General features: G+C 45.2%; 1 protein-coding gene across 9 annotated transcripts in view; it reads right to left on the minus strand.

The window, feature by feature from the left end:
* LOC129697234 (intersectin-2-like) overlaps window positions 1–19,781 on the minus strand; it is a 160,445-nt gene that overhangs the window by 88,264 nt on the left and 52,400 nt on the right. For 8 of the 9 annotated variants that reach the window (XR_008723475.1, XM_055635583.1, XM_055635581.1 and 5 more), the window contains 3 exons: window positions 16,624–16,720; window positions 5,842–5,981; window positions 4,082–4,145 (listed from right to left, as the gene is read on the minus strand). Coding sequence is in view for 8 of the 9 variants with exons in the window: in XM_055635583.1 (XP_055491558.1) it covers window positions 4,082–4,145; window positions 5,842–5,981; window positions 16,624–16,720 (301 nt within the window). In the remaining variant the exon portion in view is untranslated. The remainder of the gene's footprint in view (window positions 1–4,081; window positions 4,146–5,841; window positions 5,982–16,623; window positions 16,721–19,781) is intronic. The other variant, XM_055635580.1, reaches the window with a different exon arrangement.

Here is a 19,781-nt window from a genome sequence, read left to right on the forward strand (position 1 = left end):
AACCGTATTGTATTGTATTGTATTGTATTGTATTGTAGTGGGCAGTGCACTGTACAGAGAACAGTTCGGCATAGGAACAAGCCCAACCAAAAAAGGTTCTGCTGCAATTTATGACGACCATCTTCGCTATCTAGAATACCACCCACTTTAGTGTGATCTGCAAATTTACTAATTATGCCATGTACGCTCTCATCCAAATCATAAAAGACAAGTAGAAGAGTGATTTTAAATATTCTGCAAATCTAAAACTGCAGATGTTAAAAATCTAAAATTAAATCAGAAATTGCTGTAATTATTTGGTTCAGGCAGCATCCATGGAAAGAGAAACAATGAATGTTTCAAGTCCTGGAATCTTGATCAGAACTGGGAATGCGACAAGTCTAGCTATTTATCAGTAGCAGGGTTGGTGCAGGAGGTTTGGGTGGAACAAAAAGAATCTCTGAATGGGGTGAGATAAAGTACCTGGAAATGGCAGTTGGTTTGTGTTGCTAACAGCAGGCCAGAATACAGAGTCATAGAGTGATATACAGTGTGGAAACAAGCCCTTCAGACCAACTTGCCCACACCGGCCAACATGTCCCAGCTATACTAGTCCCACCTGCCTGCGTTTGGTCCATATCCCTCCAAACTTGTCCTATCCATGTACCTGTCTAACTGTTTCGTAAACGATGGGATTGCCCTAGCCTCCTCCGGCAGCTTGTTCCATACACCCACCACCTTTGTGTGAAAAAGTTACCTCTCAAGATATGCTGTGCATCTACCCGATTTATTCCTCTCATGATTTTAAACATCTATTAATATGAGAATAAAACTAAGGCAAACTGATGACAAGAATCTGCAGATGCCAGAATCTTGCACAAAACAAAGTGCTGGAAGAACTAGGCGGATTAGGCTGAGTTCTGAGTTTTTCAGTCTGAAGAACAGTCCCAACCCAAAATCTGCCTGTCCATTTCCTCCCCAAATGCTACCTGATTACACTTTATGTTAAGACATAATGATGACAGGCAAAAATGGCCAATTTTAACATTGAAAGAAAAAAAAGCGTTACCCAAGGTTGGAATATTCACTATTCCCACGTTAATTGGACATTTCTACTTGGTCACCACTCTAACATAGGGAAGAATGTTGATGTAATTCCATTTGCAGGTAAATGTTGACAACTCCTAGATCTCGCTCTTACAAAACATTCATTGTATTGAGGTCAACATGAATGAGCCACCAGCTTCTTAAAAGTTAAACATTGGGAAACCAGACACAATCAGCTTGAGTCCCTGAGGCTAATCCCATTATCCTTGCCACTGAATTCTTACCCCACCCAGCAATTGTTTTAGGCTGAACCAACCAGTTCAACTGGATTGAGACACCAAGTCCATTTCTTCCCCATTGCCTATTTCCCACTTTTAATCGTCACAATTTCAGTTGCAACCCACCCATCTTCCACTGAAACTACAATTCGCACCAGGTCCCCTCCATGAAAAAGCTGTGTCGCATTTTCCTGACTGGCAAAATCCTCCAAAATCATTTCTGTAACTATAAGCACATCTCGGACATGCAGACCCTCAGCATAGGAGCTCTGCAAGGCTGCATACTCTCCCCTCTCCTTTACTCTCTCTACGCCAACGATTGCACCTCCACAGGCTCCTCTATCAAGCTTCTCAAGTTTGCGGACGATTGGACTGATCCAGGATGGGGAGGAATCTGCCTACAGACAGGAAGTGATGGCGTTCTGGTGCCATCACAACAACCTGGAGCTCAATGCTCTTAAGACAGTGTAATTGATTGTAGAGTTTAGGACAGCTCCCCCTCCCCCACTCCCATCAATAACACCACAATCACATCTGTGGAGTCATTTAAGTTCCTTGGAACCATCATCTCCAGGGACCTTAAATGGGAGGCCATCATCTCATTTTGGAGATGGGAGGTCAATCAAAAAGGCCCAACAGAGGAAGTACTTCCTGCGACAGCTGAGAAAACACAATCTGCCACGGGCAATGATGGTCCAGTTTTATACTGCCATCATAGAGTCTGGCCTCACCTTCTCCATCATGGTCTGGTTTGGCTCAGCCACCAAGCATGACATCCGGAGTCTGCAGCGCATCGTTCGATCAGCCGAGAAGGTTGTTAGCTGCAACCTTCCCCCCATCGACAAACTGTACGCTGCAAGGGCCCGGAACCGAGCGGGAAAGATCATCTCTGACCCCTCTCACCCTGGCCACAAACTCTTTGAAGCACTTCCCTCTGGAAGGCAACTCCGGACTGTCAAAGCTGCCACAGTCAGACACAAAAACAGCTTTTTTTCCATGAATAGTAGCTCTTCTCAAAAACCAAAAGTCTGTAGCCTACTTTTACTCTGGTATTTTATTTAATTCTTCACATGTTTAAATTATAACTAGACCAAGTGGGACCCTGGGTCCCTGTCACACGGGAGGCCTGGTCCCCCAACGCAACCCATTCCCCAACGCAATATTCCATTCCCATAACAACAACTAGCAGTGGTGCCTTATGCACCCTGTCATTTGTGACTTTAAAAAAATGCATTTGCACTTGCTAGGGCTAGCAGGACTCGGTGTACTGTGACTTTAAAAAAATGCATTTGCACTTGCTAGGGCTAGCAGAACTCAGTGTACTTGGATAGCAACAATATTGCGAGCAGGGCTACAATCCCATTGTGACGTCACAGCTGTAAGCACAGGGAATTAGCTGTTATTTTTTTCCAAGTTTCTTCAGATATTTGAACATTTTGATTAATAACAAGAAATAATGCATGAATTTTTCAAAAAAGGCGATTTTTGACAACAGGATAAAACTCTACAGGAATATGTAAATTTTTTACCGTTAGAGAGTCGTTTTTTCGAGCAGTATGATTATACACACACACACCCACACACATCTAAGATCAAACTTTTAATAGTTACTAGACCAAGTGGGACCCGTTGGGTCCCAACCCCTCAACTCACGATTCTGCTGAGGGGGCGGCCTGTGGCGTCACACACACACTAACCACCCCACACACAGGGGGGGGACGGACAGAGAGAGAGAAAGGGGGGGGGGGGGAGGGGGGGGGAGAGAGGGGGAGAGAGGGGGGGGGGGGGGGGGGGAGAGGAGGGGGGGGGGGGGGGGGGGGGGGAGGGGGAGAGGGGGGGGGGGGGGGGGGGGGGGGGGAAGGGGGGGGGGGGGGGGGGGGGGAGGGGGGAGAGGAGAGGGGGGGGAGAGAGAGGAGAGGTGGGGAGAGGGGGGGGGAGGAGGATGGTAGAGAGGAGGGGGGGGGGAGAAGAGGAGGGGGAGAGAAGAGGAGGGGGAGAGGAGGAGAGGGGGGAGAGGGGAGGGGAGCCGTGCGGCCGGCCGGGCTGCGAGCAAGGAGCGGGGGGGGAGAGGAGGGGGGGGGAGGGGGGGGGGGGAAGGGGGGGGGGAGGAGGGGGGGAGATGGGGGGGGGGGGAGGGGAGAGGGGGGGAGAGGGGGGGGGGGGGAGTGAAACAATTGGACTGGAGCGCCTGCATCTGGCTGTTTGACTATTATATTTCCTCATATGATTCTTTTAAAAGCAAAAAACAAAGTGCCAAAGGATCTCAGCAGGTCAGGCAGCATCTGTGGGGGGAAATGGACACATTATATTTCTGGCCATGATCCTTCTTCAGATGTCATCTGTCCATTCCCTCCATAGGTGCTGTGTGACCTGCAGAGTCAGGGTCACAATTCCAGCATCAACAGTCTCTTGTGCCTCTAAAACCTTCTTCCACTCATTTAAGCTTTATTAACCTTAGAGAAATATCCACCTCATCAGGCGCTTTGCATTTCCAGCTCCAGCATTCAACACTTTGGTAAGTATTTTTGCATTTAAATTACCATCTAAGGTCAAATACTGATAAATACTCTTAAAGTTGTTGTCAGCAAATTTCTCAAATACTACCACACTCGTTGCAATTTTCTTTATTGTAAACAAAAAAGTTCCAAAATCATAGTCAGTTAAATCATGCAATAGGTTAATTTACACAATAATCATCAATTAATAGTTTGAATTATGTTTGAAGACCCGACCCAAAATAATTTATGAAAATAATGCTTAATCACAACAACACTCACCATATTGTGGCTAATTGATTGTGAGACAGGTTGGACTGAACAAGAGCATTCTTGGCTTGTGGACCTAAAAATAAATTCCAATTATTAGCAGGCTAGTACATTATACTTACAGCTACACAACTAATAAGTTCACCCTCATCGTTTACACTGTACTATTTCTGATCAAAACTGTCTAATTAGCACTGTCATAACTATTTGGCCCTGTAAATTTACAGAATTTAAATTACTATTGCATCTTGATGTTTAGCAAGGGATGAATATGTTACTGTCTAATTTCAAGTGGACTTAAGACCACTATGTAGGTGCCAAAATTCTGAGTTTAAGTGCATGAGGCAGCACAGTGGTGCAGCTGATTGAGCAACTGCCTCTCTGTGTCAGAGACCCTGGATCCATCTTAACCTCAGGTTCTCTCTGTATGGAGTTTACACTCTTCCTATGACTGCGTGGGTTTCCTCCCACATTCCAAATATGTGTGCATTTGTAGTTTTATTAGCCACTGTAGATTCCCCCCTAGTTTGTAAAGTGGAATTACATGGAATGAGTGGGAACAGGTGATCGATGGTTTGCGAGGACTTGATGGACCGAAGGGACTGTTTCCATGCTGCATCTTTAAATTAAATTAAACAGTTGCATCCGAATAGTTTAGTTCATTATTGTCATGTGTACCATGGCACAGTAAAAAGCTTTTGCTGCATGCTATCCAGTCAAGTAAAAGACTATACATGATTACAATCAAGCCATCCACAGTATACAGATAAAAGGATAAAGGTTACAACATTTAGTGAAGATAAAGTCCGAGAATGTCGATAGAACACTACAGTCAAGGACCAGGCCCTTTGGCCCACAATGTCTCTGCCGAACACAATGCCGTTAAATTAGTCTCCTTTAGGGCCTGTCCCACTTGGTGATTTTTTCGGCAACTGCCGAAAGTTTTTTCAGTGACTGACGAATCAGGTCGCCGAGAAAGTATTGACGTGCAGCGTTTCCTCAAGTGTCACAACATTTTTTTTTGACGCCGCAGGATTTTGAAATGTTCAAAATCTTTTGGCGACCCTGATACGTCAGTCAATTATGCCAACAGTCGCTGAATAAAATCGCCAAGTGGGACAGGCCCTTTTGCCTGCATATGATTCATGTCTCCTCCTTCCCTGCATATTCATGTGCCTAACGGCCTCTTAAATCCCTCCACTATCACTCAGTCATAGAGCCAATAGAACAGAAACAGTCCCACCACCCCGCTTATGGCCCATATCCCTCTAAACCTTTCCTATCTACATACCTGTCCAAATGTGTTTTCTCTCCTGGCATGGTGGAACTTCTCCCTTGCATTCTATCCAGTGTCTGGGGCCGAGTTTAAATTATATTCCAAAGTTATGTATGATTCAGTGATGACGATGCTGATTGTGTCACAGAACATTTAAATGGCAGATTGCCCTGGATTTCTTTGTATGCACTTCCAGTTGCAGAAGTCTGAATTTACTGACAGATTTGGACTTGGCTCCACCTCCAAATTCCACCTGGAGATGAAAAATCAGTGTCCAGTCTCGTTGGGGTTTCATGTCATCAAATGGAGAATTGTCATGATGTGCCAGTCTGCAAACGATTATAGCATCTGCAGTTTCTTGTGCCTCCAGTCTTGTACAGCTGTTGCATCACTTCTACCCCTCTAATGATATCTTCTGCCCCACAATCAAATCACCAACACCAAGTGTGCAGCAAAGAAAACGATTTGTCAATACTAGCACATATACTTCACTAACCTGACAGGAAACCACTCATGGATTTATCAAGGCTGTTGAAGACCTGGCGGTATTTGAGCCTGCTGGACTGAGGAACCCCCCAGTCAGTGAAACTCATTTTCGGTGAAGCAAGAGATGTAGTGGATGATGATGATGAACTGCTGCAAAGAAACAAGTCAATTTAAACATTTCAGCCACAAACATTTGCTTTTATGTTGGTCCTATGAAGTTAAAGCACTGGCATGAACTACTGTTGAACATATACACAAAATAATTACACTAATAATACAAATACTTATTGAAATATATGTATTTCCCCATTTCAATCTTACTGCTTTACTTGATACCTTTTCCAAAAAAGACAACTTATTTTGGAGTGTTCAACATTTAAAAGGCCACTTTTCAAGTAGGAACCTTTTATGTTCACTTCGCCAAAAAGAAATCAATATTAAAAATCTTGTCTCATTTATCTCTTTCCAAAACAGTGGAATTGCAGCATTTTCATCCAATTGCCCAGCTTTTACCATGTAGTGGTAGTAATAAGCAAATCTTGGGCGTATTACATCTCAAATTCCATCTATCCTTCAAAGTGTTCCCCTTTAATTTTCTGTTATTTTGAAAAATATGGGCAAATTAATTATAATTTAAATATGATTTTACTTCGGAGTCACGTGAGTGACTACGTGAAGAACCCACCCAGCGCGCAGGCGCGGCATTACGTCAGCAGTGCAACAGCGGCAGCAGCTGGAGCCAGGCTCTCCAGCGGCAGCATAAAGACAAGACCTCAGGTAAGTGCCTTTTTTTGTGTTACAGAGTCGCTCAACGGTGAGAAAATTATGGCCACCCGAAAGCGACCAGCTAGAAGGACTGCCTGCCCAACTCCACCCGAGGAGGGGTCTATATCTGGGCGGCAGCCACCAGTAGCGGAGGAGCTATTTCAACGCTCCCGCTCACCCGACACCGAGCCGCTCCCTGTGCCGCCGATTTCGACGCCCCGCACAGGGAGGAAGGCAACCCGCAAAACTGACCGGCCGGTGTCCTCCGACTCGTCGGAGGAACGGGAACGCTCTCCACCGGCGAAACGGGGAGACGCCCGCATCAGCTGCATGAGGCAGCTCCTGGAGCAGATGATCAATGAGGAGATGCAGGCTAGGCATCTCCAAGGAGGACGGGCTTTGGCCTCCTCCATACCATCGCCACACCCTTCTGTACCCTCTCTGTTCGAGGGCAGTAAGGGAGGCCAGGACTGGGCTGGCCTATCACAAGGGCAGGCGGACGACAACATAAGTATGCCGGGCGAGCTGGAAGAAGAGCTACTGGGTGTAGTCGGTCGGTACGCAGCGCCCCCAACGACCGGGATGGTACTACCACCTAGAATGGTGGCCAGTATCAATAGGCTTTCCAACAAGCCGCTGCAGGAGAAGGTCGTTCAGCAGGCCCTTGACACCTATACAGCGCCAGAAAATTGCGAGGCGCTGCGGGTGAAAACTGTCAACGGGCAAATATGGAACCAGCTGGGGCAGCAGATCAGGACTCAGGATGTAAAAATGCAGCGGGTCCTGAAGCTCCACACTGCAGCCATCACCGCCTTTGCTCGGTCCGTCGGTAACGAAGAGCTTTCCATACCCCAGCAGGATGCGCTGGCGTTGATGTGCAACACTACGTACGAGCTCAACAGCCTACGGCGGGATAACATCAGGCCTGCCCTCAATCCCAAATACGCGGGCCTCTGCAAAGCTCCAGCGCCGGAACGGGAGGCGCTGCTATTTGGAGCAGACTTGGCCAAGAAACTCAAAGAATTGGAAGAGGCGGCCAAACCTGTAGGCCTCATGAGGGCAGCGCCAGGACCGAGCAGGGTGAAGACACCCAGTTGGCAGCACGCCTCGGCATCCACCAGTAGGTACCGAGCTGGTGAAAGCCTGGTGACCGCCTCCCACTACCCCCAGAGCTCTTTTTTAGAGCGGGGCCCAGGGCGGAGCCGTGGGAAGATGCGCCGCCCCACCGCAGCACCAACACGGACACCCTCGGGCCAAACCCATCGGAAACGCCCCCACAAATAAACATGGAGGTAGGTGGGTCTGGTTCCTGCCAACATGCACAGACAAAGGGTGTTGTGTTAACAGGAGGGCGTTTGAGGTTCTTCAAGCATGTTTGGTGCTCCCTTACTAACAACAAGTTTATACTCAACAGCATCAGTGGATACAAAATTGAATTCAAACCAGGCATAGAACCGCCAGTTCAGCACATGCCCCAAAGGGTATTCCTTCCCTCAGAATTAGAGAAGGTAGAAGGACAAGCTGAACTAGACAGGCTCGTGGCTAAAGGCATCATAGAAATGACCACACACGAGCCGCAGGAATTTGTATCGAATATTTTTCTCAAATCCAAGAAAGATGGTGGATGTCGTATTATTATTGATTTGACGTCACTTAATCAGTCTGTTGAGTATCAACATTTCAAAATGGAGACATTTGTCACTGCCAGACAACTGATCTCCAAGGGATACTACATGGCAAGCATAGACATCAAGGATGCTTACTATTTAGTACCCATTCATAAGGATTATTACAAATATCTGAAATTTATCTGGATGGGCCAGCTATGGCAGTATAGAGCATTGCCCAATGGTTTAACGACAGCTCCCAGATTATTTACAAAAATTCTTAAAGTGGCCATGAAAAAATTGAGAGAACAAAAACATTTAGTCGTGGCCTATCTGGACGATGTTCTCATATTAGGGAGAACAAGGGAACTAGCTGTCGCAGGAGTTTTAGCCACTAAACAACTCCTTGAAACTTTGGGATTCATTCTACACCCAGATAAATCAATATTGGAGCCTACTACTAACATGGATTACCTAGGCTTCACTATTGACACTATCCATATGACTGTCACTCTGCCCAGAGACAAAAAAGTTACACTTACAGAAGCCTGTAACCATTTAATTGCAATACCGCAACCAAGGATACGGCACGTAGCCAGAGTCATTGGTACTATAGTAGCAGCATTCCCGGCTGCCCAATATGGGCCCTTGCATTATCAAAATTTGCAAAGAGCAAGGACACATGCATTACGTCTTAATAGGGGGCATTATGACCGTAAAATGGAGTTACCCGCTGAAGCCAGATCAGAACTTCAGTGGTGGGTGATAACATTTGGCACAGTCACAGTCCTATCGCCGTCGCCAATCCTAACATAACCATTACAACGGATGCCAGTGCTTTAGGCTGGGGAGCTACTAACTCTATAGACAGCACAGGTGGCAGATGGACTAACTCAGAGGCATCGCTACTACAAACACTGGGCATTAACTTCTTGGAGATGCTCGCCGCCTTTTATGGGCTAAAAGCATATGCATCTGATATGCGGCATGTGCATGTTAGGATTATGATTGATAACACAACGGCGGTATCTTACATCCAGCACATGGGTGGCATAAAATCAGTATCATGCGACAAATTGACTACTATAATCTGGCAATGGTGTGTCGAGAGACATATTTGGCTATCAGCTGCCTATTTACCAGGCAAGCTAAATTCAGTGGCGGACACCAGGTCACGAAAATTCAACGACAACATCGAATGGATGTTGGACCCGAAACTATTTGCTAGAATTGTTAAGCAATATGGTACGCCAGATATAGATTTGTTTGCGTCTAGACTAAATCACCAACTACCCATGTATGTGGCTTGGGAACCAGACCCAGAGGCAGCAGCGGTAGATGCCTTCACGCTGGATTGGGGAAATTTCTTTTTCTATGCTTTCCCTCCCTTCTGCCTCATCAGTCGGGTACTCCAGAAAATTCAAGCTGACTCAGCCTCAGGCATTCTGGTCGTACCCGACTGGCCTACCCAACCATGGTTCCCAATTTTCCACGACATGGTGGTAGAGACACCTATGGTCCTTCACAACCACCCCCAATTATTGACTCACCCGGTAACTGGCATAAGTCATCCATGCCATCAAAAATTGAACCTCCTGGTTTCCAGATTCTGAACAGACCTTACCAGGGATTGGGGTTATCAGAGAGAACAATCACCACCATGTCGGCATCCCTGCGAGTTTCCACCAAGAAACAGTACCTGACCTACATCAGGAAATGGGAACAGTACTGCCTGAAAGCAGGGACATCTTACAAGACGGCTTCGATCACGGATGTGCTGGAGTTCCTGGCCCACCTGCACCATGACCAAAAGATGAGCTACAGTGCCATCAATGCAGCTCGGAGCGCCCTGTCCGCATACCTTATGCCCACAGGACAGCATAGTATTGGATCCCACCCTCTGGTTATCAAACTCCTTAAAGGGATTTATAACACCAAACCCCCTACACCTAGATACACCCATGTGTGGGATGTTAGTGTAGTATTGTCACACCTTCGAGGTTGGCCTCCGGTGGGATCCCTGAGCCTGGAACAGTCCACTTACAAGACCCTCATGCTCATGGCGCTTGTCTCTGCTCAGAGGGTTCAGTCGCTGCATCAGTTAAGTCTGGACCACATGGTGACCACCCCAGATTCCATTACTTTTACCATGCCGGGGTTGGTTAAACAGAGCAGGCCAGGTATATCCAACTCCCCGTTGATCTTCCGGGCCTACCCTCCAGAACCTAGGCTGTGTGTGGTGACCCACCTTTATGATTACATAGACACAACCCAAACTCTTAGAGGGAGAGAGAAAGCCTTATGGGTCAGCCATAAAAAGCCTTTTGGACGGGTTACCAGCCAGACAATATCCAGATGGTTGAAACAGGTCCTTAATACGGCAGGGATTAACACGGATGTTTTTAAATCCCATTCAACCAGGGCAGCGTCCACGTCAGCGGCGGATCGGATGCAGGTTCCCCTAGACCACATCCTTAGTGCAGCGGGATGGTCAAGGGAATCGACATTCCAAAAATTCTACCACAAACCGCTGATGGAGAAGGACGTCTTTGCGGAGAGAATTTTAGAAACCGCAAATTTATAATTTAAAGCCCAGGGGAGCTATTTTTTGTTGTTGTTAATAAACATTTGTTTTTTAAAACTAACAAATTCGTTGGTCTTTAGATACCACTTCCTCCCTCGATGATCTTTCGGCAGTGAGTGATATAACTGTTACACGGTTTGAAATCACAGACCTTTGAAGTCTTCACGTAGTCACTCACGTGACTCCGAAGTAAAATAGTGAGATTAAACGAGTACTTACCAGTACGAAGTTTGATCTGTATTTTATGAGGAGTTACGATGAGGGATTACGTGCCCTCCGCTCCCACCCTCATTGTATAGATCAAACTCGGCCTGATGTCTCATTAATCTTTACTATCTTTACTTCAATTTGTGTCTATCTGTGATTCCACACCGCTGCTTGGAAGTATGCCGCACCTGCGCGCTGGGTGGGTTCTTCACGTAATCCCTCATCGTAACTCCTCATAAAATACAGATCAAACTTCGTACTGGTAAGTACTCGTTTAATCTCACTATTAATTTTTCATCTGAAATAAACCATTTTATTGTTAAAACATTGCCAGCTCCTCATAACTAGTTTATGAACTATTTTGGTATTTTACTCATTTCATCATACGCTCTTCTGCCTTACTGAAAGACTTACATTTTACACAAAAGACCAGAACACAACTTCAATCCTCTCATCCTACTGGGAACAACTTTAGAATGTAATTAGTTTGAAATGAAGTGCATCACAACAACTGAACGCTCTTAAAAGGATATCGTTTTTCCTTCCTCCAAGTTCAAAAAAATTGTATTTTAAAGTACATTAGCAAAGATTAAAATCATTCTGTACTGAATTCACAAACAGTACATCTATTCATTTATACAAAATACTCTCACTTCTAAAAGGAAGGTACTTTATACTTTCATGTCTAATTCATGAATATATTAATAAAGCATTTTTGTTTATCTAAACTCCCAAATTTTTCAATAACACATTTGTTAATACAAAAGTGTTTAATTAAATTATCAAAACATTTTCTTCACAGTCTACAACATATCCGTTGTAAAGACCAACAATAAATATTCTTTGCCATGTCAATGAACATTGAAAAAGGTGCACCTTTACCAAATTGGGTAAGAATTAAATGCAAAATTCCTCACGGCTATTTGAAGACATCAATCTAACACAGTGATCTGCAGCTAAACAACAGCACTCTCACTTGTAGGTAAGAGCGTTTAGCGGAAAAAACCATAATAGAACTAAATTCCTTACATTAGGAAACTACATTAATTAAATTGAGAGCCAAATCCCAATTAAAATATGCAACTGATTGGCAAACTATTAATTATCACATGACACTGGCATACTTCCATTTGTGCCGAATAACTTCAGGATATATTAAACAACGCCATCTGCTAAGCATAATGAAGTGCTCCCCCATATTTAGATAGGAAAGAGATATTTGCAAATGTTTCACTAATCATTTTCTTTGACGCATTTCAAAAATTGAAAACTGATTTTATCATGTGAAAGGGAAGCATTTCTAGACAATTTAATAATCAAGGATAAAGAAGTGCAGCGGGTTTCTCCGTATTAAAACTTAAATACATTTCCAATGCAAAGGGCTGCTTTGTTTCTGAGCAATTTAGTAAACACTAAAAGTACAATGTGCACCTAATTAACACATTAAAAATGTTAATAATGAAAACATCTGGTTTGATTTGGACAGATAGGTAAATCTGTAAAACAGCTGCAAGACTGATAAGGTTGTCATAGTAGGGTATTATAACTTTCAAAATAGAGACTGGGACTGTCATAGTGCCAAGGGTGGAATTTGTCAAATGTGTTCAGGAACATTTTTGCAGGCAACATGTAGCAGACTCCACAAGGGAAAGAGCAAAGCCTGACTTACTCTCAGGAAATTGGGAAGGGCAAGTGACTGGTGAGTCTGTGGGTGAATCTTTTGGGACAAATGACCACTGTTCTATTTGCTTTAAAATAGTTATGGATAGAGTGTCATAAAGTGAAATATTATGGAAACAGGCCCTTCAGCCCAACACCGGCTGTAGTAGTCCTACCACCATCTTCACTATCTGCAAAACCACCCACTTTTGTATCATCAGCAAACTTGCTAATCTTGCCATGTATGTTATTTTCAAAATGATTGATGTACAGTAATGACAAACAATAATGGGCCCAGCACTGAACCCTAAGGCATACCACTAGTCGCAGGCCTCCAGTCTGAGAAGCAAACTATCTCTCCTTGGATCCCATGTGATCTAACCTTCCCGAGCAGGCTTCCATGCAAAACCTTGTCCAATGCCTTACTGAAATCCATTTATACATCTACAGCTCTGCCCTCATCAACGTTTTTTGATCACGTCTTCAAAAAACTCACAGATTTGTGAGACATGACCGCCCACGTATAAAACCATGCTGATTATCCGTAACCAGCACTTGTCCATCCAAATACCTGTACATCCTATCCCTCAGAATACTGTCTAGTAACTTTCCAACTACAGCTGTTAATCTACAGTTCCCAGCATTTTCCCTGCAGCCCTTCTTGAAAAGAGGCTCAACATTAGACACCCTCCAGTCTTCCGCATCTCTCTTGTATTTAAAGATGACTCGTAAATTTCAACCAGGACTCCCACAATTTCCTCTCTAGTTTCCCACAGTGTCCTCGGATATATCTGATCAGGCCCTGGAGATTTATCAACCTTCATACCTTTATCTACCTTCAGCACCTCTTCGAGCATAACACTGACTGCTTGCAGGACACTTCCATTGACTGTCCCAAGTTCCTCCATCCTCCTGTCTTTCTCCTCGATAAATACTCAGAGGACCTTGCCCACCTGTTGTGGCTCCACACAGAGCTGACCGCTTTGATTCCTGAGGGGTCCCACTCTCTATCCAGTTACCCTTTTCCCCCTTGTGTATTTATAAAATCTCTTGGGATTGTCCTTAACGCTTTATGCCAGAGCTATTTCCTGGCCCTTTTTGCCCTTCTCATTTTAATTTTTAGTTTATTCAGTTCCCAAAACTCTTCCAGGGATGCACTTGATCTCAGCTGCCTATACCTGTCCCATGCGTTCTTCTTATTCTTGACCAATGCCTCAATTTTCCTCGTCAGCCAAGCTCCCTTACATTTGCCTCTTGCCCTTCACTCTAACTTAGGGCAGGCCCTCAAGTTCTAAATTAGGGCAAGGCCAACTTTTATGGTATTTTAGCAACTTGCTAAAGTTGATTGGATTAGGTTGTTTGGGGGAAAGGAACATACGGAAAGTAGGATACTTTTAAAAGTGTGATCACATTTCAGGACAAGCATGCTGTTTCTGCTACAGTGAAGGGCAAGGCAGGTGGGACGAAGGAAGCTTGGATAATGTGAGAAATTGAGGCTCTGGTCAGGAAAAAGGGGAAGGCATAGGACAGGTATAGGAACTGGGATTAAGTCTATACTTGGAGGAGTTTCAGAAACTGAAAGCATACTTAAGAAGGGATTAAGGAGGGCATAAAGCAGGCAGGAGATAGTTTGGGCAGATAATATTGAGGAAAATCCAAAGAGATTTTATAAGTACATGAAGTGAAAGAGGGCAACTAGAGAGAATAGAGCTCCTCAGAAACCAAAGCCGACATCTCTGGGCAATGTCCTCAGCAAATATTTCTCATCTGTTGTTATCTTGGAGAAAGACAAGACGATTAGGGAATTTGGAACAGTTAAAAGGAATGTCTCGAGGACAGTCCGTATTACAGTCAAGGACATGCTGGACGTCCAAAGGTGTACGACGATAGATAAATCTCCCGGGCCTCATCAGATATATCCGAGCACACGGGGGGAAGCTAGAGACTAAATTGCAGGCGCCCTGGCTGCGATATATAAAATCATTATTAGGCACAGGTGAGGTCCTGGAAGACAAGAGGGTGGTTAAGGATGTGCTTCTATTTAAGAATGGCGGCAAGGAAATTCCTGCCAACTATAGACCAGTGAGCCTAATATCTTTGTTAGGCTAGTTACTGGAGAGGATTCTGAGCGATAAAATATATATACATTTGTATATACAGGGGCTGATTAGGGATAGTCAGCATGGATTTGTACATGGGTGATCGTGTCTCACGAATCTGTCAAGCCTTTTGGAAAAATAGCCAAAAATGGGTGATGATGGAAAGCCATAGGCATTGTCTACATGGACTTCAGTAACCCACATGGTAAGATTAGGATCGCATGGGATCTAGGGAAAGCTAGCCAACTGGATAGAAAATTGGCTACCTGGAAGGAAGCAGAGGGTGACAGTTAAAGGTTGTTTATCAGGCTGGAGGCCTCTTACTACTGGTGTGCCTTAGGAATTGATACAGGGCCAATTGCTGTTTGCGATTTATATCAACGATTTAAAAGAGAATGTAGAAGACATAAATAAATTTGCAGATTACACTGAAGTGGGTGGTTATCAAAAATTACAACAGGAAATTGATCGGTTGGGCAAGTGGGCTAAGGAATGGTTAATAGAGTTTAATGCAGGTAAGTGTTAGACGTTGCATTTTGGGAAGTCAAATCAGAGCAGGCCATTCACAGTTAATGGCAGGACCCTGGGGAGTGTGCAGAGCAGAGGGATCTAGGGATGCTGGTACTTGAAAGTGGTGTATCTATCTATATACTTTTAAAACTCTGGGTGTGTGTGTCTTTATTTGTTTGTGTCTTCATTTGTTTGAGGGTGTCAGATTTGGCCTTTGATTCCTTGGTCCGCCAAAACCACACACAAAAACTCAGAGATTCTTTCCATTTCGCTAGACATTTCACTTTTACATTCGCAAATCCAATCCTCATTAAATTTCGTCGTTTTAATCTACTAATTTTTAATAAAATCCTTTCCCCCCCCATCCCCACTCACTCATTTTGTCGCCTCCTGCTGGCCAGCCACCATAACAGCTGCTGCCGCCCGGCTCTCCTCCAAAAACGCTGACATTTTTCCCAACGGCTGCTGCCGCCCGGCCCTCCTCCACTCCCCCCCCGGCCCGGCTCTGTCATTGTGGCTCAAGCCAAACATCGGCTGTTCCCCCCTGCTTTTCGCCGAGCGGGGGACAGCCGATCTCTGGCTTGAACTAGCGTGACAGAGCCGGCGCGTCAACTGCCTGTCGGCCCACAGGCGCATTGAGGGCGTACGCAGCATCTCGATCGATTCCTCCGTTGATCGCAGGGACATAATGTATCAAAGGTACAGAGGAGTGAATTTCTAAACTCGCAAAGAAAATCTCTACTGAAATATGTTATGTTTACAGTTGCACTAGATGTTGATTAGGTTGCATTTGGAGTACTGCGTTCAGTTATCATCACCTGCTATAGGATGGATGATGTTAAGCTGGAAAAGTGCAGAGAACATTTACCAGGATGGTGCCAGGACTTCAGGAACCGAGCTAAAGGGAAAGGCTGGGCAGGCTAGGAATTTATTCCTTGGAGTGCAGGAGGCTGAGGGATGATCTAAAAGAAGTGTTTGAGATCAAAAACGAGAATATATAGGTTGAATGCAGTCTTTTACCCAGAATTGAGAAATCTGATACCAGAAGATATAGGTTTATGGTGAGAAGGGAAAGATTTAATAGGAAATTGAGGAGCAACAATTTCACACAGTGGGTATATGGAACGAGTTGCCGTTGAAGGAATGAGGCAGGTACTATAACAATATTTAAAAGACATTTGGACAGGTACATGGGTAGGAAAGGGTTAGAGAGATATGGGCCAAATATGGGCAGGTGGGGCTGATGTAGATGGGGCACCTTGGTCAACATGTGCGAATTGGGCTAAAGGCCCTGTTTCCATGTCCTTTGACTCTAACAATATAATCACGAGAAAAATGTTCTAATAACATTCTGCTTGTACCTGCTGGAACCAAGATCAATCAGCGACTGTGCCTTATGAAGCCCAGAGCCTCCGAATCCTGCTATTGTCTGTCTCAGAGACCCAGCATGAGGAAGTGCTGAAAATATAAATACCATGGCATTAAAAATGCAAGGTAACACAACAGTAGGCTCCCTTCCTTTTACATTGCTATCATTTTACTATATACCATATGTTTTTGCTCGTTATCCTAAAATGGGGAGCAAATGTTAATGTAACCTAATATTGATAGAAGCAATATAGCAGCTCACATTTATGACAATAATACAATAACTTAAATGCAATTTAATTAAAATAATTGCAATATATTGGTTAGCTATTAGGTTACTTTGTTCTAATTGATGTTGTTTAATGTCTAGCTTCAAATCAGCTATCAAAGTGTGATGGAGGTGTGGGGATTTCTGCTGTATTACTACGCTTGCTTTAAACAACCTGCAAATGTCCACAAATAGTGCCATAATGTTTGATGCTGGATAAACAATACAGAGTTCTAGATTGATGATCTGTAGACACAAGTTTGAAACAAACTTAAAAATTAGTTAATAAAATATTTTTGCTGGAAGTTTGAATCAGTGCTTCTGAAAATACCAAATTGTCATTAAAGCACATCCGTTTGACATAAAATAATTGCAATATATTGGTTAGCTATTAGGTTACTTTGTTCTAATTGATGTTGTTTAATGTCTAGCTTCAAATCAGCTATCCAAGTGTGATGGAGGTGTAAAACAAATTTAAACTTGTGGTACTACGCTTACAATTAAAACGGGAACCTGCAAATCGTGGACCAACTTAGCGAATCGTGCCATAACGGCATGTACCTGGGATGCTGTTAATGTAAACAATACAGAGTTCTAGATTTTCCACGTAGTCAAATTCACTCTTGAAGTTAAAATTTGAAAAAATTGTTGTAAGAACGTAGTTTTGCTGGAACCGTAGTAATTCGTGAGTGCTTGTGGAAAATCTTTAACTTGTCGGACAAGCAGCATATTTGACATAAATTCTCGGGGATTTCCAAATTTGCCATTCTTTGTGTTAGTCAGCCAAATGTGTCACTCAACCAGCATCTGCCATTGCATGGTATGAATTATTTAAATCCACAGTTGATTGTCGCTCCCTTCAGTGCCAGGGGTCGGCACGGGACTGGAGTGGGACCCCGAGGTGGGGGGAAATTAAAGGGGTGGTAATCAGGGGTTGGGGTGACTTAGTACGGGAGACAAGTGCAGGAGAGGTGTTCTGACTGTGTGGGCAGACACTTTGGTAGTGATTGCCCACCAGTCTCAAACGCCGCTGTGTGTCTCCCTGTCCCTGGGAAATTCGGGGGCGATCAAACAAACTTAACCCCCCTCCCCCTAAGATTTCCGAAGGGCAAAATCCCAAGGCTTTAAGTCAGAAACATTTGGCACGCGACAATCACCTGCCATAAGAACGAGAGAGATAGCCCATGAGTTTACCGTTGCATGTCGGTGTTTCTGTCTTTCTCCCTCTCTTTTTTGGCCCTGTCTGTCGCCACCCCCACCTACACCCCTCTGCTTCCCGGCCATGTGTGTGACCCCTTCCCTCCCCTCTCTAGCTCCCCGCCCATTGCACCAGGCGCGGGGGCTTCGCACCGTCTTCACGTCGGTGACGCCAGCAGGTCAGTGCCAGTCGCCCCGGGGCAGGTGCTCGGGGGCTCTCTCCCAGCATAGCCCCGGACCAGGAGGGGGAGGGGGGGGGGGGGGGGATGGGGTAGGGGGGACACACAACAGAAAGAGACACCGCTAGACTAGGTGAGCAAACTAGATTTTTATTTCATGATTTTAAGTTCTATTCATTATTAAGGATTTTAATGGAAAGTATAAACATTAAATGTAAACAATAAAAAAACACAATAAATATAAAAACAGTTACTCTGCTTTTAATTTACACGTTTAATACGTTGTGGCGGCTCCCAAGGGTCGGGCCATCCCAACTATCAACTCCCTCGGCACGGGAATGGTTCAGTCCAGAGGCTGCCCTTAACTAGAGGGATAAAAGGCAAGGGTTTGGGTGCCAGCTTCCTCTCTTGTGGACTTTGCTTGCGGGTTGAATGCCGCAACAACCGCAGACCGATACCCCGTACCCCACATCCAGGACTTCACCGCCCATTTGGCCGGGGCTAGTATATTCTCCAAAGTGGATCTGGTACGGGGTTATAACCAGATCCCGGTCCACCCGGAGGATGTACCCAAGACGGCAATCATCACGCCGTTCGGGCTGTATGAATTAGTGCGAATGCCGTTCGGCCTTAAGAACGCTGTGCAGGCATTCCAACGATTGATGGACGGTGTGTGTCACGGCCTCGAGTTTGTTTTCATCTACCTTGACAACATCCTGGTGGCCAGCCGCTCGCAGCAGGAGCACTGCGCCCACCTCCGGCAGCTCTGTCAGCGGCTCAGCGAGCATGGCTTGGCTGTCAACCTCGCCAAGTGCCGTTTTGGGGTAACCGGAATCGACTTCCTAGGCCACCGCGTGACTTCGCAAGGCGCGGTTCCCCTGCTGGACAGGGTCGACACCATCCGTTAGTTTCCCCGTCCATACACGGTGCGCGGCCTGCAGGAGTTTGTCGGGATGGTGGCATTTTATCATCGTTTTGTGCCATCCGCGGCCCACATCATGTGGCCACTGTATCAAGTCAAGTCAAGTCAAGTCAAGTTTATTTGTCACATACACATACGAGATGTGCAGTGAAATGAAAGTGGCAATGCTCGCGGACTTTTGTGCAAAAGACAAACAACAAAACAACCAAACAAATTATAAACACAATCATAACACACATATTCTTTTCCATAATAAATAATGGAAGGAAAAACGTTCTGTAGAGTTAGTCCCTGGTGAGATAGGCGTTTACAGTCCGAATTGCCTCTGGGAAGAAACTCCTTCTCAACCTCTCCGTTCTCACCGCATGGCAACGGAGGCGTTTGCCTGACCGTCGCAGCTGGAACAGTCCGTTGCAGGGGTGGAAGGGGTCTCCCATGATTTTGTTTGCTCTGGAGTTGCACCTTCTGGCGTTTTGGGGTAACCGGAATCGACTTCCCAGGCCACCGCGTGACTTCGCAAGGCGCGGTTCCCCTGCTGGACTGGGTCGACGCCATCCGTCGGTTTCCCCGTCAACTTCTGGCGGG

Source organism: Leucoraja erinacea, chromosome 5, assembly GCF_028641065.1.
Source record: "Leucoraja erinacea ecotype New England chromosome 5, Leri_hhj_1, whole genome shotgun sequence".
Taxonomy (NCBI): domain Eukaryota; kingdom Metazoa; phylum Chordata; class Chondrichthyes; order Rajiformes; family Rajidae; genus Leucoraja; species Leucoraja erinaceus.